The sequence below is a fragment of the Astatotilapia calliptera genome, chromosome 19 (genome assembly GCF_964374335.1).
Source record: "Astatotilapia calliptera chromosome 19, fAstCal68.1, whole genome shotgun sequence".
Taxonomy (NCBI): domain Eukaryota; kingdom Metazoa; phylum Chordata; class Actinopteri; order Cichliformes; family Cichlidae; genus Astatotilapia; species Astatotilapia calliptera.
The window spans coordinates 23213759-23237474 of NC_137440.1; the positions used below are offsets into that span (position 1 = coordinate 23213759).

Consider the following 23716-nt stretch of genomic DNA (forward strand, 5'->3'; position numbering starts at 1 on the left):
TGGGAGAGGATTTGCTTTGCAGTGGCATGGCCTGAAAAATAGATGTGTGGTCACATTGTTTTATTCAAAAAAGGATTTTACCATTTCAGAACAATGATACTTTGATAACGCTGCCAAATGGTCAGTTTGAAAATGGTTGCAGCTTTCTGTGGCTCTGTTTGTTTTCTTTTTTCCCCACTTGTCAAAACAGGTTTGCCGACATTTCTTTAAGTAGCCTTGAGCCGTTGCTGGAAGAAGATACGAGGGATCGGATTTCTATTAATCTCCTTACTTTCTCAAAAACATTGAACCTATCAGATCAGGGGTGGGGAACTCCAGGCCTCAAGGGCCGGTGTCCTGCAGGTTTTAGATCTCACCCTGGGTCAACACACCTGAATCACATGATCAGTTCGTTACCAGGCCCCTGGAGAACTACAAGACATGTTGAGGAGGTCATTTAGCCATTTGAATCAGCTGTGTTGGATCAAGGACACATCTAAAACCTGCAGGACACCGGCTCTCAAGGCCTGGAGCTAATACTAGAATATCTTTTTTAAATGTTGGTGAATAGAAATATAAAAAGACATGAAATGTGAATACAGGTAAATTATTATTATTATTTTTTAATGTCATCCACCCACAACTGTTAAAAAAAGCTGTTAAACCCCTCAAAAACCAAACCTCCACATACATTTTTAAAACTGTCCTCTGAATACAAAGAAAATGGCATGCTATGCCACACCGATGGCTTTCGAAAAGAATGAATCGCAATTATCTTTTGTCTTTGTTATACACACTTAAACATTAAATATTACTGGTGGAAAACAAAAGTAATCATTTAGCTTAAATACCTCCAAACCGCAAATAATCATTTGCAGTAGTTACAGAGGAGACTTGTACAACCAGAGGAATACATTCATTCATCCAACCATTCATTCATTTATCAATTCATCCATTCTTCCCTTATGCTAGAAAATTAACCTTTTACAATGCACCTGATTTGCTCACAAAAACAAAGAGAAAAAAGAAAAACAAAGATTTTATTTTGCTGGTTACAGCAAAATGAATGATCACAGTTTGTTTGATTAAAAAAAATAGATATATAAATCATTTTTAAAAATACGCAATAGCAGCAACTCATTGCATTTAGGCACATGGACATGGGTCGTGTCCAAATTCATGGACTGCATCCTCCTGAGGACCCGGCCTTTGCGGTCTACGTGGGCCGGGTCCTCAGAAGGTCGGGTAGGCCGGAAGTAAACGGCCGTGACATTGGACGGTCTAGCCTTCAGATTAGCGTCGCCGCTGTCTCGGTGGAGTTTAATAAACTCAGCCGTCTGCTCCTTGCTATCTAAAATATAACAGGACACTGGCGTAAATTCTCGACTGGCTCATACTTATGTTTAATCAGTTTTCTGTTTGACGTTTAGTCAGCTGTGTAAAAACCAAGGAGGAGGGGGATTAATAAAGTTTTATTTTATCTAATCTAATCTAATAACTTTAATCTCAGCCAAACCGATTTACTCACGAACAAACAAAACACTGAAAAAAGCCCAACAATAACATTTTTAGGTTGTCTAAGTGACTTATATATTACGTTTAACCCGAGCAGCGAAAGTCCGCGGTGATCTGAAAATGATGTGCCGGGAGTTGTGCCGTTCTCAGCCGCATCAGTAACCCTCGAGCTCCCGGCTAGCTATCGAGCTGGTGGGTAGCAGAAGCCTCCGAAAACGTCGAAGCACTTTTGCAAATATGCGATATCTTGATAAACCGAGCAGATATTTGATGTTTACACAGCTACTTTCTCGCCTGAAAATATGTTAAAAGGTTATTTTGTGACCCAGAAAGATTAGTATGAGTAATTTTAAAACTTAGTAGTGGCCGCCATTGTTGGAAACTGGAGTTTGGCTGGGCCGCGCTATGAATTCTGGGATATGGTAGGCCACGAAGGACACACCCAACCCATCCTTCAAATTCGGGGAAAAGGAGGACGCATTTGTCGGCTACATTCGGAGGAGTCTACGAATTTGGACAGCCTTCGGCGCGTCGCTGTCTACAAATGCGGCCTCAGGAGGATGCAGCCCATGAATTTGGACACGACCATGGTCAAGACAACTCCCTGAAGTCAAAACAGTATTTGAATGGTGAACAAAGGTGTTTTTAGTGAACGTGTCATGGTTGTTGGTGCCAATCTGGCTGTTCGGAGTATTTCACAAAATGCTTATTTACTTTTCTCACACAACCGTCTCTAGTTATTGAATGTAAATTATGTAATGAATGTAAAGGCTGGAATGCGAGTACGGGTCTAAGATATCATTTTCAAACTGTGATGGTTCATACCAATAACAGCATGAGCCTTTCATTTTGGGGAAAACTGGGTCAAGGTCACAACAAATGATAAAATATATAAGAATTTTATATTACCAACATTATCCTTAGACCTTAGGAGGAAGGGCCTCGTCTTTCAAGACCTTGTATTTACATGTTGACTTTACTCTCAAAGTAGTATTTAAACTTTATTCCCTAAGCTCTTTCTATCTAACACATTACAGAGACACTTGGTGTTATTGTCTTGCCAAAGAATACTTGGCATATTGTTGTGACTCGATAGGGATCAAACCACCAACCTTACAATTAATAGGTGACCTGCTCTACCTCCTGAGCTACAGCCACCCCAGATAAAAATGCTTTCCCCATCTCTGATTCTTCCAACCTGACAACTGAGCAAATTCTATGGGACGTTATATTGTGGATTTAGTAAATGTTTCTACTCTCTTCAGGTGGCATAGGCAGGACAGTTAAAATATTTGCAGTTCTTCAAGTCAACAGTTTTATATTAAGGACTATTTAAATGGTCACACTCATATCACACAGCATTGGAACCAATGTGTTCTTCAAAACGCTTGTAGTTATTCAAGGTAGGCAATTAAGCCATATTCAGGTAAGTGTAGGGATTTTACTGGCACTTGGTGCAAAATAAGCAAACTATTCAGAAAACAATGACACAATGAATTCACAAATGCCCCTGATTCAAAGATGCACATTCACGATCTGATTCACTGTGTTTAACAAGTGTCCATCGTAGTGCCTGTACATCTTATCCATTAGTTCTATGTCAAGTTCAACATCCCCACCCTCTTCAACACCTTGTCCACGTTGGGAATGAGTTTTTCCTGAAAGTCCCACAGTCGTTTATCCACATTAAGTTGCTCCAGGGTTAATGATCCCTGTAGAGCCACACGGACATGAATGATCCGACAAACATCTAGTGGAACCTTGTAGCGTTCTCCAAAATTCTTGATCACTTCATGGACTGAAGTCCCCTCCACCATTCTGTGACACAAAACACAAGACAGTTAACTGCTAGGAGTTAAGGGTACACCGATTACTGAAGATCCTGCTCTTTAGGAGTGCCCTGAAGGTTCTTTGAAAGTTTCACAAATCAGTCTTGGGGGACCCTTAGTGAATGTTCCCTGGGTTTTCTGGCAATACCTTAAGGGATGATCTCTGAAAAATTGGCAAAAATAACCCTCAGGTTGTTCGGACATTCTCTAAACTGTGACCTTTAGGAAACCCGTAGGGAGCCTTCCCTCAAGGTTTCTGTTTCCTGGGTTCATGTTTACATTTTGTGTTAGTTCTGTATGAGCAATATGACATATTTCAAATCTGAAAGTTCAAATGTTAATCAAATTAGATAGGAACAAAATAAGAACTTTTGTTAAATGTGTTTTGTACCTGGGACTGTCATTCCAACCAGTTTTGATGTTTCTCATATCTCATATCATGGTTTATCAAGTTCAATAACTAAGGTACTTATTTTTTTTTAACTTGCAGTCAAATGTATAATTAAGTAAACCGAAGAACTGTATCCTAAATAGAGTAAATCTTCCGTCTGACAAATTCAGCTTACCTTGGCCGAACTATCATCTTGTGTGGATGGTATATGTTTCTGGCGGGGTCCTCCCTGTAGATGTGCTCCAGAATATTAATTCCTGGCACCCCGTTCCACTGAGGCAGGTGAAACCGTCCGCTTGGCTCAAAGTGTTTCTTTGGGAAAATATGATTCTCAATAAGGAACACCCCTGCCTTCAAATTAGATAAAAACAAGTCAAATACAACTTATTGTATGGGATACTGAATTTTTGATGAAATGTATTTTCAAATTTATTACAAGAACAGCCTACATTTGGATGCTGATTTCGGAGCGTGTTCATCAAAGACATCAGGTCATCGTGCTGGTATGGCATTATAATCTCATCAATGTCATTCAACAGGACATAGCGAGAACGCTCCATTGATCTGTAAATGCACTCATTAAGTGTGGTCAGCTGGCCAAAGTAGTGCACGTCTCCTCCATGCTCTGAGTGAAGCCAGCCACGAGATGGATTCAGATGCTTGTCAATGGGCCAAGGAACCATTTCCACAAAGCCCTCGTCGCTGTAACTCTGCAACAGGCGATTGAGCTCTGGACCACAGCTGGTGTTATAGATCACCACTCTGTTCACACCCAGCAACCTGGGACAAAATAAATGGTAAATGGCCTGTATTTATATAGCGCTTTACTAGTCCCTAAGGACCCCAAAGCGCTTTACATATCCAGTCATCCACCCATTCACACACTGGTGATGGCAAGCTACATTGTAGTCACAGCCACCCTGGGGCGCACTGACAGAGGCGAGGCTGCCGGACACTGGCGCCACCGGGCCCTCTGACCACCACCAGTAGGCAACGGGTGAAGTGTCTTGCCCAAGGACACAACAACCGAGACTGTCCAAGCCGGGGCTTGAACCGGCAACCTTCCGATTACAAGGCGAACTCCCAACTCTTGAGCCACGATCGCCCCAAAAATAAGGCAAATTAGTTCATCGTTGTCAGCAAACAAAACAGATTACTAAAAACAATTGTGGTTTATATAGCAAACAGTTGGTCATTTTTCTATCCTTAGTATAATATTTATACTGTGTTATACTATTTATACTGTATTAGCCTGTACCTGTCACAATAGCTTGCAGCTATGTGACTGATAAAATACACAGACAAAAAATAATATTATAATCATTAAGAGTAGACTGTGGTGTTTCTCAAGTAGGAGGGACACTGTCTATTCCTAACTGGTTCTGAACAGCTGGAAATCCACAGTTTACAGGGCTAAAAATCCATTTTCCTACAGTGTCTGAAAAGACGTACAGCTCCTGCAGAATTTTAAACCGTGCTCCCATAAATATTTAGTGCCAAGTGATAGACTTCTGAGGGGCAAGACACTATCCAACAGTTGTGTCTGTTACTCCAGAAGCAACAGGAGTAACAGACACAACTGTGCAATGTGATACAATCCAGACACTGCATTGAAGAGGAGCCTTTGCAGAGCTTGTTAGGTTTCATTCTGTGTCAGGACCAGCTGCTGTTGCACATTTTTGACTTTGTAGCTTGTGGTGGTGTTGCAGTACTCACTTGTACATCTCCAGAGTCTGTGCAAACTGAAGCACATTGTTGTAGTCACCAAAGAGGTTAGAGATGCAGACTGTGAAGTCAAACTGCATGTTTTCTTCCTTCTGTCCAACTGTGTCTTTGTTTCTTATTGGGAGCCATTGATCAGTAGATGGACTCTCTTTGTCTGGTGTAGTCAAGAGAGTGACATGTGTCGCATTGCAGTTCTGAGGAATCTGACACATGACATCCGTAGTGACAAAGGGAAAACCAAAGTTATCTGGATGCTGTAAAATTGTTGCTGGAGTGGTTTTACTCAAATAACCAGTACAGCAGAAAAAGCAGTGAAGGGGTTGAATGGAGTCTCTCCTAAATATGCCAATGATGCGTATATCAAAATCCTTCACTCTTTGGTCCATGTAGGCTGACACCAGTAAGTGCTTGGTATTGTTAAGCGGCGTGATGGTCTGCTCGGATATCCTCATGGAGCAAGCACTTTGCGGCCCAGATGGTTTTGGGATTGAGTTGTATGTGCTGGGCGTTTTCACAGTGAAGACCAAAAAGAGGAAGAGTGCAGTGATGAAGACGAGAACCAACTTCTTTTTAAAATGCTTTAACAGCTCCATCCAGGCAGTGGAGATGAAACCAGTTCCCAACCTGTACCAGAACACAGAATTGTGGTTAGTTTCAAAACTAGCAAAATTTGAACTCTGATGAAAAACCTTTAAATCTTAAAATCTTAAAAGAAAAAAAAATAATCTAGAACTACCAAATGTTCACATTACTTCAACTCAGTGTCTTCTTGCTGCGTAGTCTCAGATTACACAAACAAGGAACAACAATTAAAAATATCAATTTATTACAAAGGTTAGACCTAATGATGTTCTCTGGCCAGTGGCTTTTGCTTGGACCCTTTGAAGTATAGAAAAGAGTGTGCTGTCCTTCAGGGACTACTGTGATAAGCTGATAAAGACAATTAAGAGATAGGATAACTGGGGTGAGATCTAGCCTTAATCTGCCTTGGTAGATATTAATGAAGGACACTATCTATGGAAATTTTGGATAGTCATAGCTGGACATCCACAGATGTAATAGATACACTTAAGAGTTCCCATTATAGATATCACTCACTACACCATGGACAATGCCACACACAAAGAGGAAACCTAATTCTTATTGACATACTTTATTTCACTAGCTGGGCCAACATCCTCACTTTAAGTTTGACAGCGTTTTAGTAGGTAAAAGTGAATGCTTTGACATGAATTGAGCTGCAGTTTGTGGAAGGCCTCAAAGGGGACTGGTGATGGCTCCCAGCTACTATATAGAAGTGAAGAAGGAGGGAGGGTGGGGCACGAAAACGAGAATGATCGGCTTGCAGAACTGGGGGAACCTATTTAGATGACAGCTGGAAGGAGCGTGTTTGGAGATGTGGTCCTGCTCCTGAAATTCCGATACATAATCTCCAATGCTAAATCTGGAATACTAAATGGTTAAAGAACATTGTTATGCAATAACTGCAAGTTTCCCCTTGAACAGCTGCTACCAAGAAAAGAAGCCTCCTCTGTGTAGCCTGAAAGGTGAAGAGCAAATAAAATCTTTTGTAAAATTCGCATCTGCTTGTTTTGTTTAATTGCTTTCTTCCTAATGGAAACTGAAGGAGAACCTTCCTTTGTTGCAAAGAGGATATCATCACTAGTAAATCACACAAGCTTTATAAGACTTCCATATTTTAGAAAAAAAGCAAACTTATACTATTGAAGGTAATGAGAAATTGTATCTCTTTAACACCTGACCTGTCCAGAGGGTCAGTCAATGAGCTCGTCAATAGCTTCAATGCTAACATGTTAAATGTAATGGACACTATTGCCCCCATTAAGGTGAAGGTTATCTCTGGAAGGAAAAAGTCTCCATGGAGAAACTCCACACTGGTGAAAAATGAAAAAAGAGAGTGTAGGAAAGCTGAGCGCAGATGGAGAAAAACAAACCTCCAGGTTCATTATGACATCTATAAAGAGAAACTTCACAATTATAATTTACAACTGAGGAATGCAAGGAGGTCCTACTTCTCTGACATCATCACTAAAAACAGCCATAATGCTCGGGTCTTATTTTCTACAGTTGACAGGCTAACAAACCCTCCTGTGTCAGTGGCAGCTGAACTTCATTCGACCATGGCCTGCAATGACTTTGCCAAATTCTTCACTGAAAAAACCCAAAAAATTAGACAAGCAATTGGTACATCAACAGCAGATCCAGGATATGTACTGTGTCCACCAAAAAACTGTTTAAACACCATGAAACAGTTTCACCCTATTAACAGCAAAGACCTGGAGGACATCTTAGGTCAACTGAACTCCTCCTCCTGCTGTTTAGATGTCCTGCCAACAAGTTTTTTCAAAAAGGTCTCAAAAAGGTCTCAAAGACTTTAGAGTCAGACCTGTTACAGATCGTCAACTTTTCTTTATTATCAGGTGTGTTTCCAGAATCACTAAAAACTGCTGTAATCAAACCTATACTGAAAAAGGACAATCTTGACAAGACACAAATGAACAACTACAGGCCGATCTCAAATCTCCCGTTTTTAAGTAAGATCATTGAAAAAGCAGTTTCTCAACAGCTCAGTTACTTCTTAAAACAGAGTAATTGCTACGATGCCTTCCAGTCAGGTTTTAGACAGAACCACAGCACTGAAACCGCTCTGACCAAAGTGTTCAATGACATATGTCTGAATACAGACAGTGGAAAAATGTCAGTCTTAGTTTTACTGGATCTCAGTGCAGCATTTGATACAGTTGACCACAACATATTACTCAAACGACTGGAGAACTGGACAGGTCTTTCAGGAACTGTACTAAACTGGTTCAAAACATACGTAGAAAACAGGAAATACTTTGTATCAATAAGTAACTTCACATCTGAGCAGACAAGTATCACATGTGGAGTTCCCCAAGGTTCCATCTTGGGACCCCTTCTGTTTAACATCTACATGCTCCCACTGGCACAGATTATAAACAACAACAAAATAAACTATCACAGCTATGCAGATGACACACAAATATATATCACAATGTCACCAGGAGACCGAGGCCCTGTACAGGCTCTTGGTAAATGCATTGAGGAAATCAATGACTGGTTGTGCCACAATTTTCTCCAGCTAAACAAAAACAAAACTGAAGTAATAGTCTTTGGCGCCAAAGAAAAACGATTACAGGTCACCAGAGAACTTCAATCTATACATCTAAAAACCACAAACCAGGCGAGAAATTTGGGTGTAGTGATGGATGCAGACCTAAACTTAGAGAAACACATTAAGACAATAACAAAGTCAGCTTACTATCACCTCAAGAATATTTCAAGGATAAAAGATCTGATGTCTCAACAGGACCTGGAAAAACTAGTCCATGCATTCATCTTTAGTAGGCTTGATTACTGTAACAGCATCTTTACAGGTCTACCTAAAAAATCAGTCAGACAACTACAGCTCATTCAGAACTCTGCTGCTCGAGTCCTCACTAAGACCAAAAAAGTGGACCACATCAGTCCAGCTCTGAGGTCTTTACACTGGCTGCCTGTCCGTCAGAGGATAGACTTTAAAGTTCTGATGCTGGCCTATAAAGCTCTGAATGGTTTAGGACCAAAATACATCAATGACCTCCTGACCCAGTATGAACCATCCAGATCCCTCAGGTCATCTGGATCCGGTCTTTTATCAGTTCCCAGAGTCAGAACCAGACACGGAGAAGCTGCATTCAGCTTTTATGCTCCTTATATCTGGAACAAACTCCCAGAAAGCCTCAGATCAGCTGAAACACTCAGTTTATTTAAATCCAGGTTGAAGACTCACCTGTTCTCAGCTGCATTTGAATAAAGCACCAAATCCACACTTTAAGCTTAAATTTCAAAACTTACATTAACTACTGATTTTATCTACTGTTCTGATTTTATCTGTTTTGATTTTATATACTGTTGTTTGTTTGTTTGTTAATTAGTTAGTTAGTTTATTTGCTTGTTTTAATCAATTTTAAATCATGCTTTTTATTTGTTCTTGTTTCTAATGTCTCTGTAAAGCACTTTGAATCACCTTGTTGTTGAATTGTGCTATACAAATAAACTTGCCTTGCCTTGCCTTGCCTCTTACTGTCATATGGGTATTCCATATATTAAAACAAATATATACCCAAACCCACGGATGCCAAAAGATCTTTTGGCATCCGTATGCAGTACTGTGAGCCACTCCTCATTTCTTTAAACTTTCCTGTCTTGTATTTTCTTTTTCTTATTTTTTGTTTTGTTCATGAGCAATACTTCACCAGGCTTTCAAAAAGGAAACCCTAAACATTTTCAGTGGGATATTTTCTTGGATTGTTTGTTAAATCCCTTAACACTGACCTGTCAATCATTTAAACGTGAAAAGGCATTTAAATCAAGAATGAGCCAGTGTTGTGTCTACACAGACAACTTAGCAAACAACCAATCATAAATTTTATGTTTAAGCACCTTGTTACATGCAGCCTGATTCAGCTGAATCTACACCAACAAGGTCATTCCTGAAGAAATATTAACCAAAACCTTGTCATATCTCAGCATGCTGTGCAGTGTATCCTTAACAATATGAGGAAACTGGACAAATGGAGGGCAAAAGAAGAACTGGCAGGCCTAAAAAAAAAAAAAAAAAAAAAAACTATCTACAGCAGATGAACAGTATCTATTGAAAAACAAACAAACAAACAAACAAACAAAAGAATCCAGCAAAGACCTGGCACAGGAGCTGAGATGCATCTAATCCTCCAGTTGATCGATCTACTGTTCAGTGAAGCCTCAACAAAAATCGTCTCAATGCAAAGGTGGCTGTTTAGAAATGTTTGGCAGAAAAGTCAAATTTTGTCCAAAACTCGAGTGCCTTGAGGTGACTTTAGTGGTGATTTAGCATTAGAAAAAAAACCCACTTTAAGTTACTGTGTTGTGTTCAGGTGTGCATAGTGCTGACGTGGGACAATTTCCAATTTCGTTTGTACTATTGTACTAGGTATGACTGTGCAATGACAATAAAGCGTTATCTTATCTTAAAAATATATATTAAAAAAAAGTAAAAAAAGACTGTTGCAGAAGCCAGAAAAGAGAGGTTTAAGACTGGTGGAAGACCTGCAAATAAAGACACGGAGCAGTTGAATGAATTGCTGATGGGAATAATGGAAAACCAACAACCTTTGGCGAACATATGAGATGATGACCATTAAGACAGCTCAGACGGGGGATCAAGCACACCTAAACTGAGTATATTAGTGCACTGATTTAGCCTCTCCTAATCATTTTATACTATTGTTTGTCATCAACAACTGTCTCATCTGTTCATTTAATCACATTAACTGTTCTTGTGTGTAGTTGGAAATCAAATGGACAGAAATGCAGAGTTGCAAGGCAACTTCCTAATGGAGCTTCGGGAGTTGCAGAGACGTCAAACGGCCGCTGGCTATGTCCAGATGTTGACGAGAGGATCCGTTATTACTGAGGGCCCTCGTCTTTGTGGTAACAACTGGGTTTTTCAACAGGACAACGCTACAGTACACAATGCCCGCAGAACAAGGGACTACTTCCAGGAGAATTACATCACTCTTCTGAACCATCCCGCGTGTTCCCCTGATCTAAATCCAGTTGAGAACCTTTGGGGATGGCCATTTTTCAAGACGTTTTAATCTTTTGAACGGGACTGTATAAGAGATATTTAAAGTTATCAATTTTTCCTATGGGCAGCACGGTGGCACGGTGGTTAGCACTGTTGCCGCACAGCAAGAAGGTCCTGAGTTCAATTCCATCATCAGGCCGGGGTCTTTCTGTGTGGAGTTTGCATGTTCTCCCCATGTTTGCGTGGGTTCTCTCTGGGTACTCCGGCTTCCTCCCACTGTCCAAAGACATGCAGCTTGTGGGGATAGGTTAATTGGATAATCCAAATTGCCACTAGGTGTGAGTGTGAATGGTTGTCTGTCCCTGTGTGTTAGCCCTGTGACAGACTGGCGACCTGTCCAGAGTGTACCCCGCCTTTCGCCCTATGACAGCTGGGATAGGCTCCAGTGCCCCCCGTGACCCTGAAAAGGATAAGCGAATGGATGGATGAAATTTTTCCTATGCTGCATAATTCCATAAATCTTGCTTTATACTTTTCATGTCGAAAATAGTAAAAATAAAGAAAATCCATTAATGAGAAGGTTTGTCCAAACTTTTGACTGGTAGTGTACATTTTCTGGTAGAGAGGTGATGAGCTGCCCACGGGAATATGGAGGAAAAACACAGTGTGATGGCAGCAGCCACACAGGGGTAAATTAGTCCATTTTTCACTTTATTATTTTGCTTTGCAGTATTCTTCATTAATATAATTCATTAATCATTTGGTTAAACCTAACACTGGTATTATGAGGCGCGCACATAGTAACATTGTGTAAATTAGAATATTTGTATTAATTCAAACATCAGCTTAAAGCCACTACCATTCCGCAGGTAACTCACTCGAGGCTGAAGTGTGGCCAGTATGTTCCCCGTTTGTCCCCACCAGTTGAGAAATAGAGTTTGAATCCGTGTGTCTGCAAGTGCACTCGGAGCCTTCTCCTCTGCTGCTCTTTTTCTACTTGATTTTGCTGTCTGGGCGTGACCAAGTCATTGTCATACGTCAGAATACTAGCGGAAATCATTCGGGAAAAATCGAATAAAACGGTTTGCCCTATACGCCTTTATTAGAAAGAAAAAGAACCCGATTACAAACAAAAAAGTGAACATAAATATCTAAAGAAAGTAGCAATCTAAATGAAATAGTAGTAATACTGTAAATGTTTATGAGCTTCTTAAATCTTGCTCCTCAAATACTATCCGCATGTTTTTTGTTTTTTTTACTCGACTTTTGTCGTTGCCTGTTCTCAAAATCATTCCTTACCTTGTTTGTTCTCCTTGTATTTCCTCTTTGGCAGTGTGACTTTCCCCATTTCCTAATTCTTGGACCTGCGCCCAGAGTCAGCCCTGTGCTTCTATACAACCGTCACTCCCCCTTCCGCATTTTTTTTTTTTTTTTTTTGTGGGCTGTAGGTCCTTTCTGTTCCTTTCCTCATATCAGGATTTTGCGCTACCTACAGCTCATTTTCTTATCAGTTCAGTAAAATTATGTTATTTTAATATCTGCTTGTGTGACTGTATCTGTATTTGTTGAACAAGTTCACCTTAAATTCCTAATGGAAACAATTCAGGTGAAGGAAAGAGTTAAAAAATTAAAGCTTTTACTGTAGCAACATTATTTGTAAATCTGTATTTTTGAAAGTTTCCCATTTCAACGTGAACACACAACACATCACACCTTGAAACAGAGGAGCTAACAGCAACAGAAAACCACACCAGGTTCCACACAACTGCAGCAGCAACTCTGTCATGCTTTAAATCTGCTTTCTATTAATTTCTCTTGGGGTTTTTTAAATTATTTTTTAAATTAACTGTTGGCTGTTGTGAAGCACTGATTTTATATCTTAAATTGTACTATACAAATAAAGTTTTACTTAATTACTATCATGTCCAGTCATAATATCACATGCACCGGATTCACTGAGAAATGTTTCCCTGTTGAGTCTACCATGAGAATGAAAGCAACTCTGAGGGTGACCGAGAGTTCAACCCAGCACTAGCAACTTAAACGCCAACATGGGGAATAAAACTTATACTTGTGTTATCAAGCTTCATGCAACACATTGTAACATAACACCAAAATCTTGGTGATGGTTTAAAAGCATTCAAAATTGCAGAGCTATGTTGAGGATAATATATGTGAACTGACAGCTATAGTTGTAGTGATAATGAAAGTTACCTAACAGCTGTCATTAGAATTAATTCTACTGGTTGATTACCCAGTTTTCCACCAGTAGAGGTCCCTACAGAGATAAAATTACCGACTTGCTAGAATTGGTTGTTCTTTTATCATAAGGGATGATAACACTTTATCACAGCCACATTTAAAGATGGTCCATCTGTAAATCATTCAGCTAACCTTTCCACTGTTTCAACCTGCTTTCTAGTATTACTTCATCCCATCCAAATTTTGTTTTGCAAAGCTCTTTCTTTAATTTTGTCAGGCAGCAGAACTGATCACTTTGTCAACATAAATCCTCCTTTATCCCAAGAAAGTAGTCATTTAAGGTCCCTATTACAACAAAGATGATCACTAACTCTGTCAATGCACCACTTTTGGGAGGATTCCAGCCTGCTAAGCTCAGCAACAGAAATCCTGGTCAAGCCCACAGATTACAGACAAGTCAGACTCAAAATTTATGCAGCACTTGATAATGAGTTGTAGCGTAGCTTGGCCTGACTGACCATTGGGGTCTAGCTGCCATTAAGACCCGTCTGGGATGGGTGCAAAAATGGCCAACTCAGTTGATGTAAACTCATCTGCCATTGCAACAATGTTTCCTCTCCCTCAGCCCTGTGGAGTTGGATCTTAAGTGGGATGGTCATGGCAGCTTAATGTTTTACCTTACCGCTGTGAGAACCAGTAACTAGAATCTGAGCGGATCAAGAAGCCATCAGCCTTCAGATACTTTGCCATGATTAGCACAGGTATAAAGTTATATATAATCCTAATAGGGCAGCACGGTGGCACGGTGGTTAGCACTGTTGCCGCACAGCAAGAAGGTCCTGAGTTCAATTCCACCATCAGGCTGGGGTCTTTCTGTGTGGAGTTTGCATGTTCTCCCCATGTTTGCGTGGGTACTCTGGCTTCCTCCTACTGTCCAAAGACATGCAACTTGTGGTGATAGGTTAATTGGATAATCCAAATTGCCACTAGGTGTGAATGTGCGAGTGAATGTGAGTGCGAATGGTTGTCTGTCCCTGTGTGTTGGCCCTGCGACAGACTGGCGACCTATCCAGGGTGTACCCCACCTCTTGCCCTATGACAGCTGGGATAGGCTCCAGCGCCCCCCGCGACCCTGAAAAGGATAAGCGGAAGTGAATGGAGGGATGGATAATCCTAATATATATATATATATATATATATATATATATATATAAACCTTTATCATGGCAGAAAATTTGAACAGCCATAGCAGGACATCCACAGATCTAATACATAAACTCAACAAGGGCAGAGTTCCCATTAAAGATATCGCTCACCAAGCCCTGGACAATGATACACAGAAAGAGTTGCTATAAGCTCCACATTGGTTGCTTTGCATGCTCTGGCAACATCATTACACAGTCATTTCTGATTATGCCCACTGTTAAGGTGCAGGAAGCCACTGCAGTAGTCTACTGAGCGTTAGGTGTTGCCACTCAGACAATACCACTACGGCAGCACTGATATAGGAAGAGAAGAAGTCAAAACCAGAAGATAAGACTTTGGCAAGTGTTTTTTTTTGTTGCAAAGTTATTCCAGAAAGTCACTTTAAAAAAAAAAAAAAAGATTGCTGCAATATCTCCCTCTGTATATCTATATAGCTCAGGGCTTCTGTACTAGAATATGATTAAAATGGTAATAAGTGATACAATCATACTCATGTCATCAACCCAACTGGGGCAACCATTGCACAATGCTCCAGGTTGCAAAAATCACTATCAAAATGACAGCACACACCACAAATTGCAGCATCATTTTTAGCACACACCACCATCTGACAGGGGCAGGCATTGAGAATAAAAATGGCTTAATTCTTACTGACATACTTTATTCCTTAAATTTGGAGCACTATATGGTTTAAGAGCCCAGTTACACATTACAGTGTAACCTCGGATTCAGAGTAACTTGACATATGAGTAATCTGCAAGACGAGCAAAAAACTTGAATAAAATTTTACTTGTGTTTATGAGCCATAATCTTAATACGAGCAAACTTATGGCTGTATACGTATGTTTTCCAGTAACAGCTGAGCCAACCTGAGTGTCATGCCGCATGAGCTCATGAAAAGCTAGCATTTGTTAAGCGTATTCTTTACATTGACCTCCTCATCTCATTTCCTTCAGGTCAGCAGTGACTTTTCTCAAAGGTAAAGTGCGTTTTTATTTTTATTATATGCATTTTGTGTTAATCATTATGCATTTATTGCAGAAATATGTATTTGGGTCAATGATTTATATAAAAAATATGTTTAAAAGTGATTTTTACATGAATATTTTTGGAGCTTGGAACCATCCATCCAAGTTTCCAATATTTCTTTTTTGAAAATTTGCTTTGACATATGAGTATTTATGGTTTGTAAGCAGCATTAAGGAACGAATCATACTCGTAAACCAAGGTATTACTGTAACTGCAAGTATTCTCTTCTATAACTGCTGCCAATCAAGAAGGGAAGCATGTACGGAGCCTAAAAGGTGAAAAGCAAATAAATCTTTTTTTAATGTTCACACTTTCTTTTTCTTTTTTAAATTGCTTTATGAACAAAAAACTAAAGGTGTCATGGTCTCCGCCCCTCGTCAGCTGACAGCCGTCAGGTGTTTTGTTTTGTTTACCTTTCTCTCTCGCCCTCTTCCATTCTCTCTTTCTCCTGCCGGGGCGGAGCTCAGTATGGGCTCCTGCCCCTGGCCTACGCACCTGGAGGTGATCAGCACATCTGTCGCTGATCATGAAAGATTGGAACTCTTCTTAAGAGGGCGAGTCTGCTCTACTCGTCGCTGGATCGTTGAGTCATCAGCGTCAGTCGTCCTGTATTTTGTAGAATCAGTTTATGAGCATGTCTGAACCAGGAGACTAATGGTTTTTTTCTGCCTGTGCATAGATTGCCTCTGGACTTGTTCTTCCCCTGTGCCTGGCGACTGAACGGGAGCAAGAGAGATAAAGGAGAGGAGATGTGCTAGGACTGAATGGAAACTTTCCCTTCCTGGACTCCTGCCTCTTTCACTCCTGGACCCTGGAACCCCGGCACCTTTTTCTTTGGACACTATTATGTATATATATGAATTCCACTGTAGGAAACACTGTAAATAAATGCACCTTTTGAAGACACTAGTGGTCTGCGCGTGAGTCCGATCTACGAAACGTGACAGAACGATCCAGCCACAACATGGACTCAGCAGATCAGAATACCATCGGTCAGGCACTGGCTGCCCAAGAAGCGGCGCTGACTCGCCACGAACAAATGTTACATCAGCTGCGAGGTGAGATCGCTGCACTAACTCAAGCTGTTTCCGGTTTGACTACGCCAGGGGGAGTACAGCCAGGGACCTCCCAGCCGGCTCGCCCTGCCCAGCAGGAGACACTCGCGGCGGCTACGGCCGGTCCCTCATCGGCAGCCACCCCATCCTCTGACGGTCCTCTGCCTTCGCCTGAGCCCTTTTCAGGGGAGACAGAGAAGTGCTCTGGCTTTCTGGCCCAGTGTTCATTGATTTTCCGCGAACAGCGGCGTTTTCATAACAATGACGGGGCAAAGATTGCGTTCTTGGTACAGATGCTTCGTGACCGGGCTTTGAAATGGGCCCAGGTCGTGTTAAACTCCAACCCGGAGATCTCTTTTGAGAGGTTTGTGATTAACTTTAAGACTGTGTTTAATCAGGGCTCTGGAGTCGAGGCTGCAGCGCTCCGCCTCCTTAACTTTAAGCAAGGTAAGCGGAGTATGGCAGATTATTCAATCGACTTTTGGATTTTGGCAGAAGAAACCGGCTGGGGACCGGATGCGCTCAGAAGCACATTGTTAAATAACATCCGGGAAGATCTGAAAGATGAATTGATTATGCGGGACCTACCCACTGCTTTTGACGAATTGATGTCGTTATGTATTAAGGTGGATGAGCGGCTACGAGCTCGTAGGCAAGCACGGAACTCCAGTTCCCAGGAGGCCGCAGGACCGCGATGGGCGGAGGCTTCGGCCGATTACCGGTCCTCCCGGACATCGGGGGGCGCCGACGGAGAGGTACAGCCCATGCAAATCGGCAGCTCTCACCTAACTGCTGCAGAACGTCAGCGACGCATCACGGCCGGTGAGTGTCTGTATTGTGGTAATAAGGGACACATGATTGCCTCCTGTCCGTCGCGAGCAAAAGGCCGCGCCCGCCAGTGATGGTTGGAGTACTGGTGGGCGGTTTGAATCAGGATAAATCTCCTCCACGTTTAGCCCTGCCGGCTAAGCTTCTGGTTCATTCCGAGTGTCATTCACTTTCTGTGCTTATTGATTCTGGAGCAGAACAAAATTTCATTGACTCTGAACTAGCTAAACGACTCTGTGTGACTGTGGAGTCACTACCCCACGCCTTACGTGTCACGGCTTTATCAGGGCAGCGCCTCCCCGACATCACACACATCACTGAACCGCTCACCCTCACACTGTCTGGCAATCATTCGGAGGAGATTAGTTTTTTTGTTTTTCACTCCACTCAGACGCCGTTAGTTCTCGGTCATCCCTGGCTCCAGCAACACAACCCCACGATTAATTGGCAGAAAGGAGGCATTACGGGCTGGGGAGAAGAGTGTCATATGACTTGCCTTAAGGCTGCCGTACCTCCTAACAAATCTGTCACCGGCCCAGAGCCATCGCGGTCTTCCGACTTAGCAGATGTGCCGTCTGCTTACCACGATCTCGCCGAGGTGTTTCGGAAGGACCGAGCCCAGTCGCTGCCACCCCATCGGCCCTATGACTGCGCCATAGACCTGCTGCCGGGAGCTCCCTTACCAACCAGCCGCCTCTATAGCCTCTCGCTGCCGGAACGGGAGGCTATGGAGAAATATATAACTGAATCTCTCGCTGCCGGCATTATCCGGGCCTCTTCCTCACCCGTCGCAGCAGGTTTCTTCTTTGTGGAAAAGAAGGATAAGACCCTCCGACCCTGTATTGACTTTCGGGGACTCAATAACATTACGGTCAAGAATAAATATCCACTGCCCCTGCTCACCTCCGCTTTCGAACTTCTCCAGGGCGCCGTCATTTTCAGCAAGCTGGACTTGAGAAACGCTTACCACCTGGTCCGGATTCGGGATGGCGATGAATGGAAGACGGCGTTTAATACTCACCTTGGACATTTTGAGTATCTGGTCATGCCGTTCGGCCTCACTAACGCACCTGCAGTATTCCAGGCTCTGGTCAATGATGTTCTAAGGGACTTTATTAACCGATTTGTGTTTGTTTATCTAGACGACATTCTGATCTTCTCTTCCTCCCAGGCGGAACACGAGACCCAGGTCCGGCTGGTGCTGCAACGCCTTCTGGAGAACCGGCTGTTCGTCAAAAGCGAGAAATGTGAGTTTCATGTGCCCTCGGTTGCCTTCCTAGGGTACATAATCGAGCGGGGAGATCTTCGACCCGACCCTGTGAAAGTCAAGGCTGTTGTGAACTGGCCAGAACCAAACAACCGTCGCCAGTTGCAACGCTTCCTTGGCTTCGCTAACTTCTACAGGAGATTCATACGGGACTTTAGCAGGATTGCCTTACCATTAACTCAGTTAACCTCTCCCAAGCTTGCTTTTCAGTGGAGTGACGCTGTCCAATCAGCCTTTCAGGAGCTCAAGAAACGGTTTGCTTCAGCGCCCATCCTGGTCCAACCTGATACCACTCTTCAGTTCGTGGTAGAGGTCGACGCATCCGACTCAGGGGTGGGGGCCGTCCTTTCCCAACAGAGGGAAGGTAAGATGCACCCTTGTGCCTATTTTTCCCGTCGTCTCACCCCTGCAGAACGTAACTACGACGTGGGCGATCGGGAGCTCTTGGCGATTAAGCTCGCCCTGGAAGAATGGCGGCATTGGCTGGAGGGCACCACTCAACCCTTCGTGGTCTGGACCGATCACAAAAACCTGGCCTACCTTCAAACGGCGAAACGTCTCAACGCTCGACAGGCCAGATGGGCCCTGTTTTTCACCCGTTTTCACTTCTCAATCACCTACAGACCCGGTTCCCGAAATGTCAAGCCGGACGCTCTCTCCCGTCAGTTTTCCGCTGCTGACGAAAAGGCGGATCCGGATTCCATTCTGCCGGCAACCTGTACTATTGGGGTCATCACTTGGGAGATCGAGGCGGCCATCCGGGCGGCTCAGATAGCCGAACCGGATCCGGGAGGGGGGCCCGTCCACCGACTCTATGTTCCGCGCTCTGTCAGATCCCAGGTTCTGCAATGGGCTCACACGGCCCGGTTCTCATGCCACCCAGGGATACATCGCACCGTCAAGTTTCTCCAGCGGTACTTCTGGTGGCCCTCACTCACCCAAGATACTCGGGAATACATCACTGCTTGTACGGTCTGTGCCCGAAACAAACCATCGAACCAACCCCCGGCGGGTCAGCTCCATCCGTTATCCACTCCTTCCAGGCCATGGTCTCACATAGCACTGGACTTCATCACCGGGTTACCTCCATCAGCAGGTAACACTGTCATTCTCACCATAATCGATCGTTTCTCTAAAGTGGCTCATTTCATTGCTCTGCCTAAGCTTCCCACAGCTCTAGAGACTGCACGCCTACTCGCCACTCACGTCTTCCGCCTGCATGGGATCCCGGAAGACATAGTGTCCGACAGAGGGCCTCAATTTACTTCTCGGGTCTGGAAAGAGTTCTGCAACTCCCTGGGCGCAAAGGTCAGTCTATCCTCGGGTTATCATCCTCAGAGCAACGGCCAATCCGAGCGGGCCAACCAAGAACTGGAGACCGCCCTGCGCTGCGTCGCCTCCACCAATCAAACCATCTGGAGTGAGGAGTTGCCGTGGATCGAGTACGCCCATAACAGCTTGACTGCCTCTGCCACCGGCCGGTCTCCCTTCGAAGCTTCCTTGGGATATCAGCCTCCTCTTTTTCCTGCTGTGGAAGGTGAGCACTCTGTACCCTCCGTCCAGGCTCATTTGCGCAGGTGTCGCAGAGTTTGGCGGGCAACTCAAGCGGCTCTACTGCGCACGAAGGAGAACAACAAACGCATCGCAGACCGGCACCGGACTCCAGCACCCGAATACTCTGTCGGCCAGAAGGTATGGCTTTCTACCCGCTTTGTTCCGGTCAGGACTGAATCTAAGAAACTTACACCCACCTTCATTGGCCCTTTTGAAATCTCCGCCTTGGTCAATCCTGTCTCTGTGAAGTTAAAACTCCCTCGCAATATGAGAATCCATGATGTTTTCCATGTTTCACAACTCAAACCTGTCCGCTCTAGTCCTCTGTGCCCTCCTTCCAGGCCCCCTCCTCCCGCCCGGCTCGTGGATGGCTTGCCGGCCTACTCCATCACTCGCATCATGGACTCTCGGCGCCGTGGGCGTGGCTGTCAGTATCTGGTTGACTGGGAGGGTTATGGCGTGGAGGAGCGCTCCTGGGTCCCTCGGGCGGCCGTTCTGGATGTGCCCATGCTCCGGGAGTTTCACCGCCTGCATCCGGACAAGCCTGGTGGGTCGCCGGGGGGCTCCCGTTGAGGGGGGGGTACTGTCATGGTCTCCGCCCCTCGTCAGCTGACAGCCGTCAGGTGTTTTGTTTTGTTTACCTTTCTCTCTCGCCCTCTTCCATTCTCTCTTTCTCCTGCCGGGGCGGAGCTCAGTATGGGCTCCTGCCCCTGGCCTACGCACCTGGAGGTGATCAGCACATCTGTCGCTGATCATGAAAGATTGGAACTCTTCTTAAGAGGGCGAGTCTGCTCTACTCGTCGCTGGATCGTTGAGTCATCAGCGTCAGTCGTCCTGTATTTTGTAGAATCAGTTTATGAGCATGTCTGAACCAGGAGACTAATGGTTTTTTTCTGCCTGTGCATAGATTGCCTCTGGACTTGTTCTTCCCCTGTGCCTGGCGACTGAACGGGAGCAAGAGAGATAAAGGAGAGGAGATGTGCTAGGACTGAATGGAAACTTTCCCTTCCTGGACTCCTGCCTCTTTCACTCCTGGACCCTGGAACCCCGGCACCTTTTTCTTTGGACACTATTATGTATATATATGAATTCCACTGTAGGAAACACTGTAAATAAATGCACCTTTTGAAGACACTAGTGGTCTGCGCGTGAGTCCGATCTACGAAACGTGACAAAAGGGAAACCTTCCTTTGTTTTCAAAGAAGATAATATCATTAACAAATCTACTAAAATGTGTATTTTTAAAAAAAGCAAATATGTACTATTGAAGGCAATGAGAAAATTAAATTTCTTACTGTCATATAGGCCTCCAGATTGTGAAAGAAATATACACCCTAAATAACAGATGCCAAAAGTGCCATCTTTTCAGTACTGTACTGTGAGCCACTCCTCATTTCTTTATCTTTTCCTTCCAGTCTGCATTGCTGAGCAGGTTTCATAGTTTTGCAGAGCAAGCAACATTATGAAAGTGTGCATATGAGAAATCTTTGGATTACATACTGCTGGTAATGGCATGGAAAAAAGAAAAAACACCCCATGACACAGAGTCTCTTTATTTTCTTTTACAACCTGGTGAGTTTCCAGGAAGGCCAGTTATACTGAACCTTTGTTGTGTTATTGTGGAGTTTTAAACTTACAATATCATATACTAATATACTATTTTATATTTTCAGTATACAATAGTACATTATTATATATTGTACATATATTTATTAGTTTCAGATGTAGCCATTCTTGTATTTTGCTTGTTTACATTATTGTATCTTGCACAACTCTGTTGCTTGTGAAGCTCGCACACAAGAATTTCACTCACATGTGCTGTACCAATGTACCTGCACATGTGATGTGACAATAAAAGTGATTTGATTTGATTTGACATTAGAAAAATAAAGCATGTATACATTGTTTTCTTTCTGCTTGAGCCATGCCATCAAAAACGATCTGCTCAAACCTGCAGATTAAGGAGGAATTACCTAATGGTTTTGTGTGTAAGGTAGGTAAGGACCCTAGACTAGTGCTTTGAAATTAAAAATCAATCATAAACATATATTAGATTTACACTTAGTGGTGCAAATGCAAAAAAACCCATAAAAAAAAAACACCAAATGTTTATAAGAATAACAAAAACAGTTTCTTCAACTAGATGATTTCCTATGCACAGTTCAAGTTTTGTTTAAAAAAAAAATCACAGTTTCTGCGTGTTTGCATTCTGTTTTTTAAATTATTATTTTTTAAATGTCTAATATCGTTGCCTCTATCAGTACATAGGCTATAGTCAACAGGATTTATAAAGGGGTTATACGAAAGGGTGGCAAAAGTACCGACTTTCGTTACTTAAGTAGAAACTCTGAGTTCTTTTCGCCAAGCTGAGCCAGTACAACTGATCACAGAGTTCCCACACATGCTAAATCTCACTTCAACCCTGACTCTACTCAATATCCTGTTTAAGTTTGGAGGCAACATCTCTACAGTACAAGCTAACAAAAAAAAAAACCCTGCATGTGTCATACAGTGAATGCAGACTTCCTGTTACTGCCATGATATGTTTCTTGTAATTCATAAGTGAGCTACATAATGTCCCATGAAAAAATAAAAAAAAAGAATGCTATAGTGTCTAATATAATGTCTTAGGGAAATTATAGTGCAAATGCAATGAAGTCACTAATCGGTGTATGCTATAAACTTTAGGACACAAGAAAACGCTATTTAAGTTACATCGAAATCGGAGTAGAAGATAAATACTCTGAGCGGTCGAATTAGAATATTTGTATTAACTTAAACATCAACTTAAAGCCACTATTCACCATTCAGCAGGTAACTCACTCGAGGCTGAACTGTAGTCAGTATGTCCCCCCGGTTGTGCCCACCAGTCGAGAAAGAGCTTTGAATCCGTAGGTCTGCAAGTGCACTCGGAGTCTTCTTCTCTCCTGCTCTATCCGGGCGTGACCAAGTCATACGTCAGAATTATTACCGGAAATCATCAAGGGGGAAGAAACGAGTCAGTGGGAAAAACGAGTTCGCAAAATCGCACAAAACGTTGGGGAGAACTGGGCTTTTTTTTGTTTTGCGTTGTGCACTATAGACGCACTCGCCTCTGATCGTGGTCTAAGCTTTATCGCGCAATGCCAACCACACACAGCTAACTGCGACGTAGTATTAGGGGCACATTAAGAAAGCATATTGCTGATCATTTTGAGAATAAAGTCTAAAACGTATTTCGGAAAAAAAGTCTAAATCTGTCAGATACAGGCCATTTCCTTTTGTGCAAATCCACTTCCACATTTGTGTGTTTTTCTCTGGCCAGATAGAGCGTTCTGCACCATTACCACACTGTGTTTATGGGCTGAAAGAGAAAGACTTTCCTGTCCTTTTTGCTAAAACTTTCAGCCCATAAACACAGTGTGGTAATGGTGCAGAACGCTCTATCTGGCCAGAGAAAAACACACAAATGTGGAAGTGGATTTGCACAAAAAATTATTTTACGCGTCGGGAGTGAGAACGGGTTGCCGTGTTCGTGTTTTCCTCCGAAAACAATAAGTTCCG

At 42.9% G+C, this 23716-nt stretch overlaps 1 protein-coding gene and 1 long non-coding RNA gene across 5 annotated transcripts; one reads left to right on the forward strand and one right to left on the reverse strand.

The window, feature by feature from the left end:
* Positions 1-586: 586 nt before the first annotated feature.
* Positions 587-23482, reverse strand: LOC113011801 (uncharacterized). Of its 4 annotated transcripts, none has more exons than XM_026151554.2 (5): positions 22978-23482; positions 5431-6063; positions 4164-4494; positions 3890-4065; positions 587-3312 (listed from the first exon to the last, which is right to left on the reverse strand). In XM_026151554.2, exons 2-5 carry the CDS (start codon positions 6030-6032, stop codon positions 3090-3092), a joined length of 1332 nt encoding a protein of 443 aa, XP_026007339.1. In that variant the 5' UTR covers positions 6033-6063; positions 22978-23482; the 3' UTR covers positions 587-3089. The 4 variants fall into 4 exon arrangements, with proteins under 4 accessions (XP_026007339.1, XP_026007337.1, XP_026007338.1 ...); XM_026151552.2 differs by having other exon boundaries at positions 22997-23481; XM_026151553.2 differs by lacking the exon at positions 22978-23482 and adding an exon at positions 12332-14396.
* Positions 15831-16375, forward strand: LOC145422567 (uncharacterized). Its single transcript, XR_013903877.1, has 2 exons — positions 15831-16065; positions 16149-16375. It is a non-coding gene; the product is annotated as an uncharacterized LOC145422567 (long non-coding RNA).
* Positions 23483-23716: the final 234 nt, after the last annotated feature.

What these genes read in the sequence shown, in the direction of transcription:
- LOC113011801 (XM_026151551.2), bottom strand. Translation starts at nt 12,092, where the DNA reads ATGATTTCCGCTAGTATTCTGACGTATGACAATGACTTGGTCACGCCC. An exon ending in TCCGAAATCAGCATCCAAAT is followed by an intron (nt 4,066 to 4,163) that starts GTAGGCTGTTCT and finishes TCTAATTTGAAG; the next exon opens with GCAGGGGTGTTCCTTATTGA. An exon ending in AAGATGATAGTTCGGCCAAG is followed by an intron (nt 3,313 to 3,889) that starts GTAAGCTGAATT and finishes TTTGTGTCACAG; the next exon opens with AATGGTGGAGGGGACTTCAG.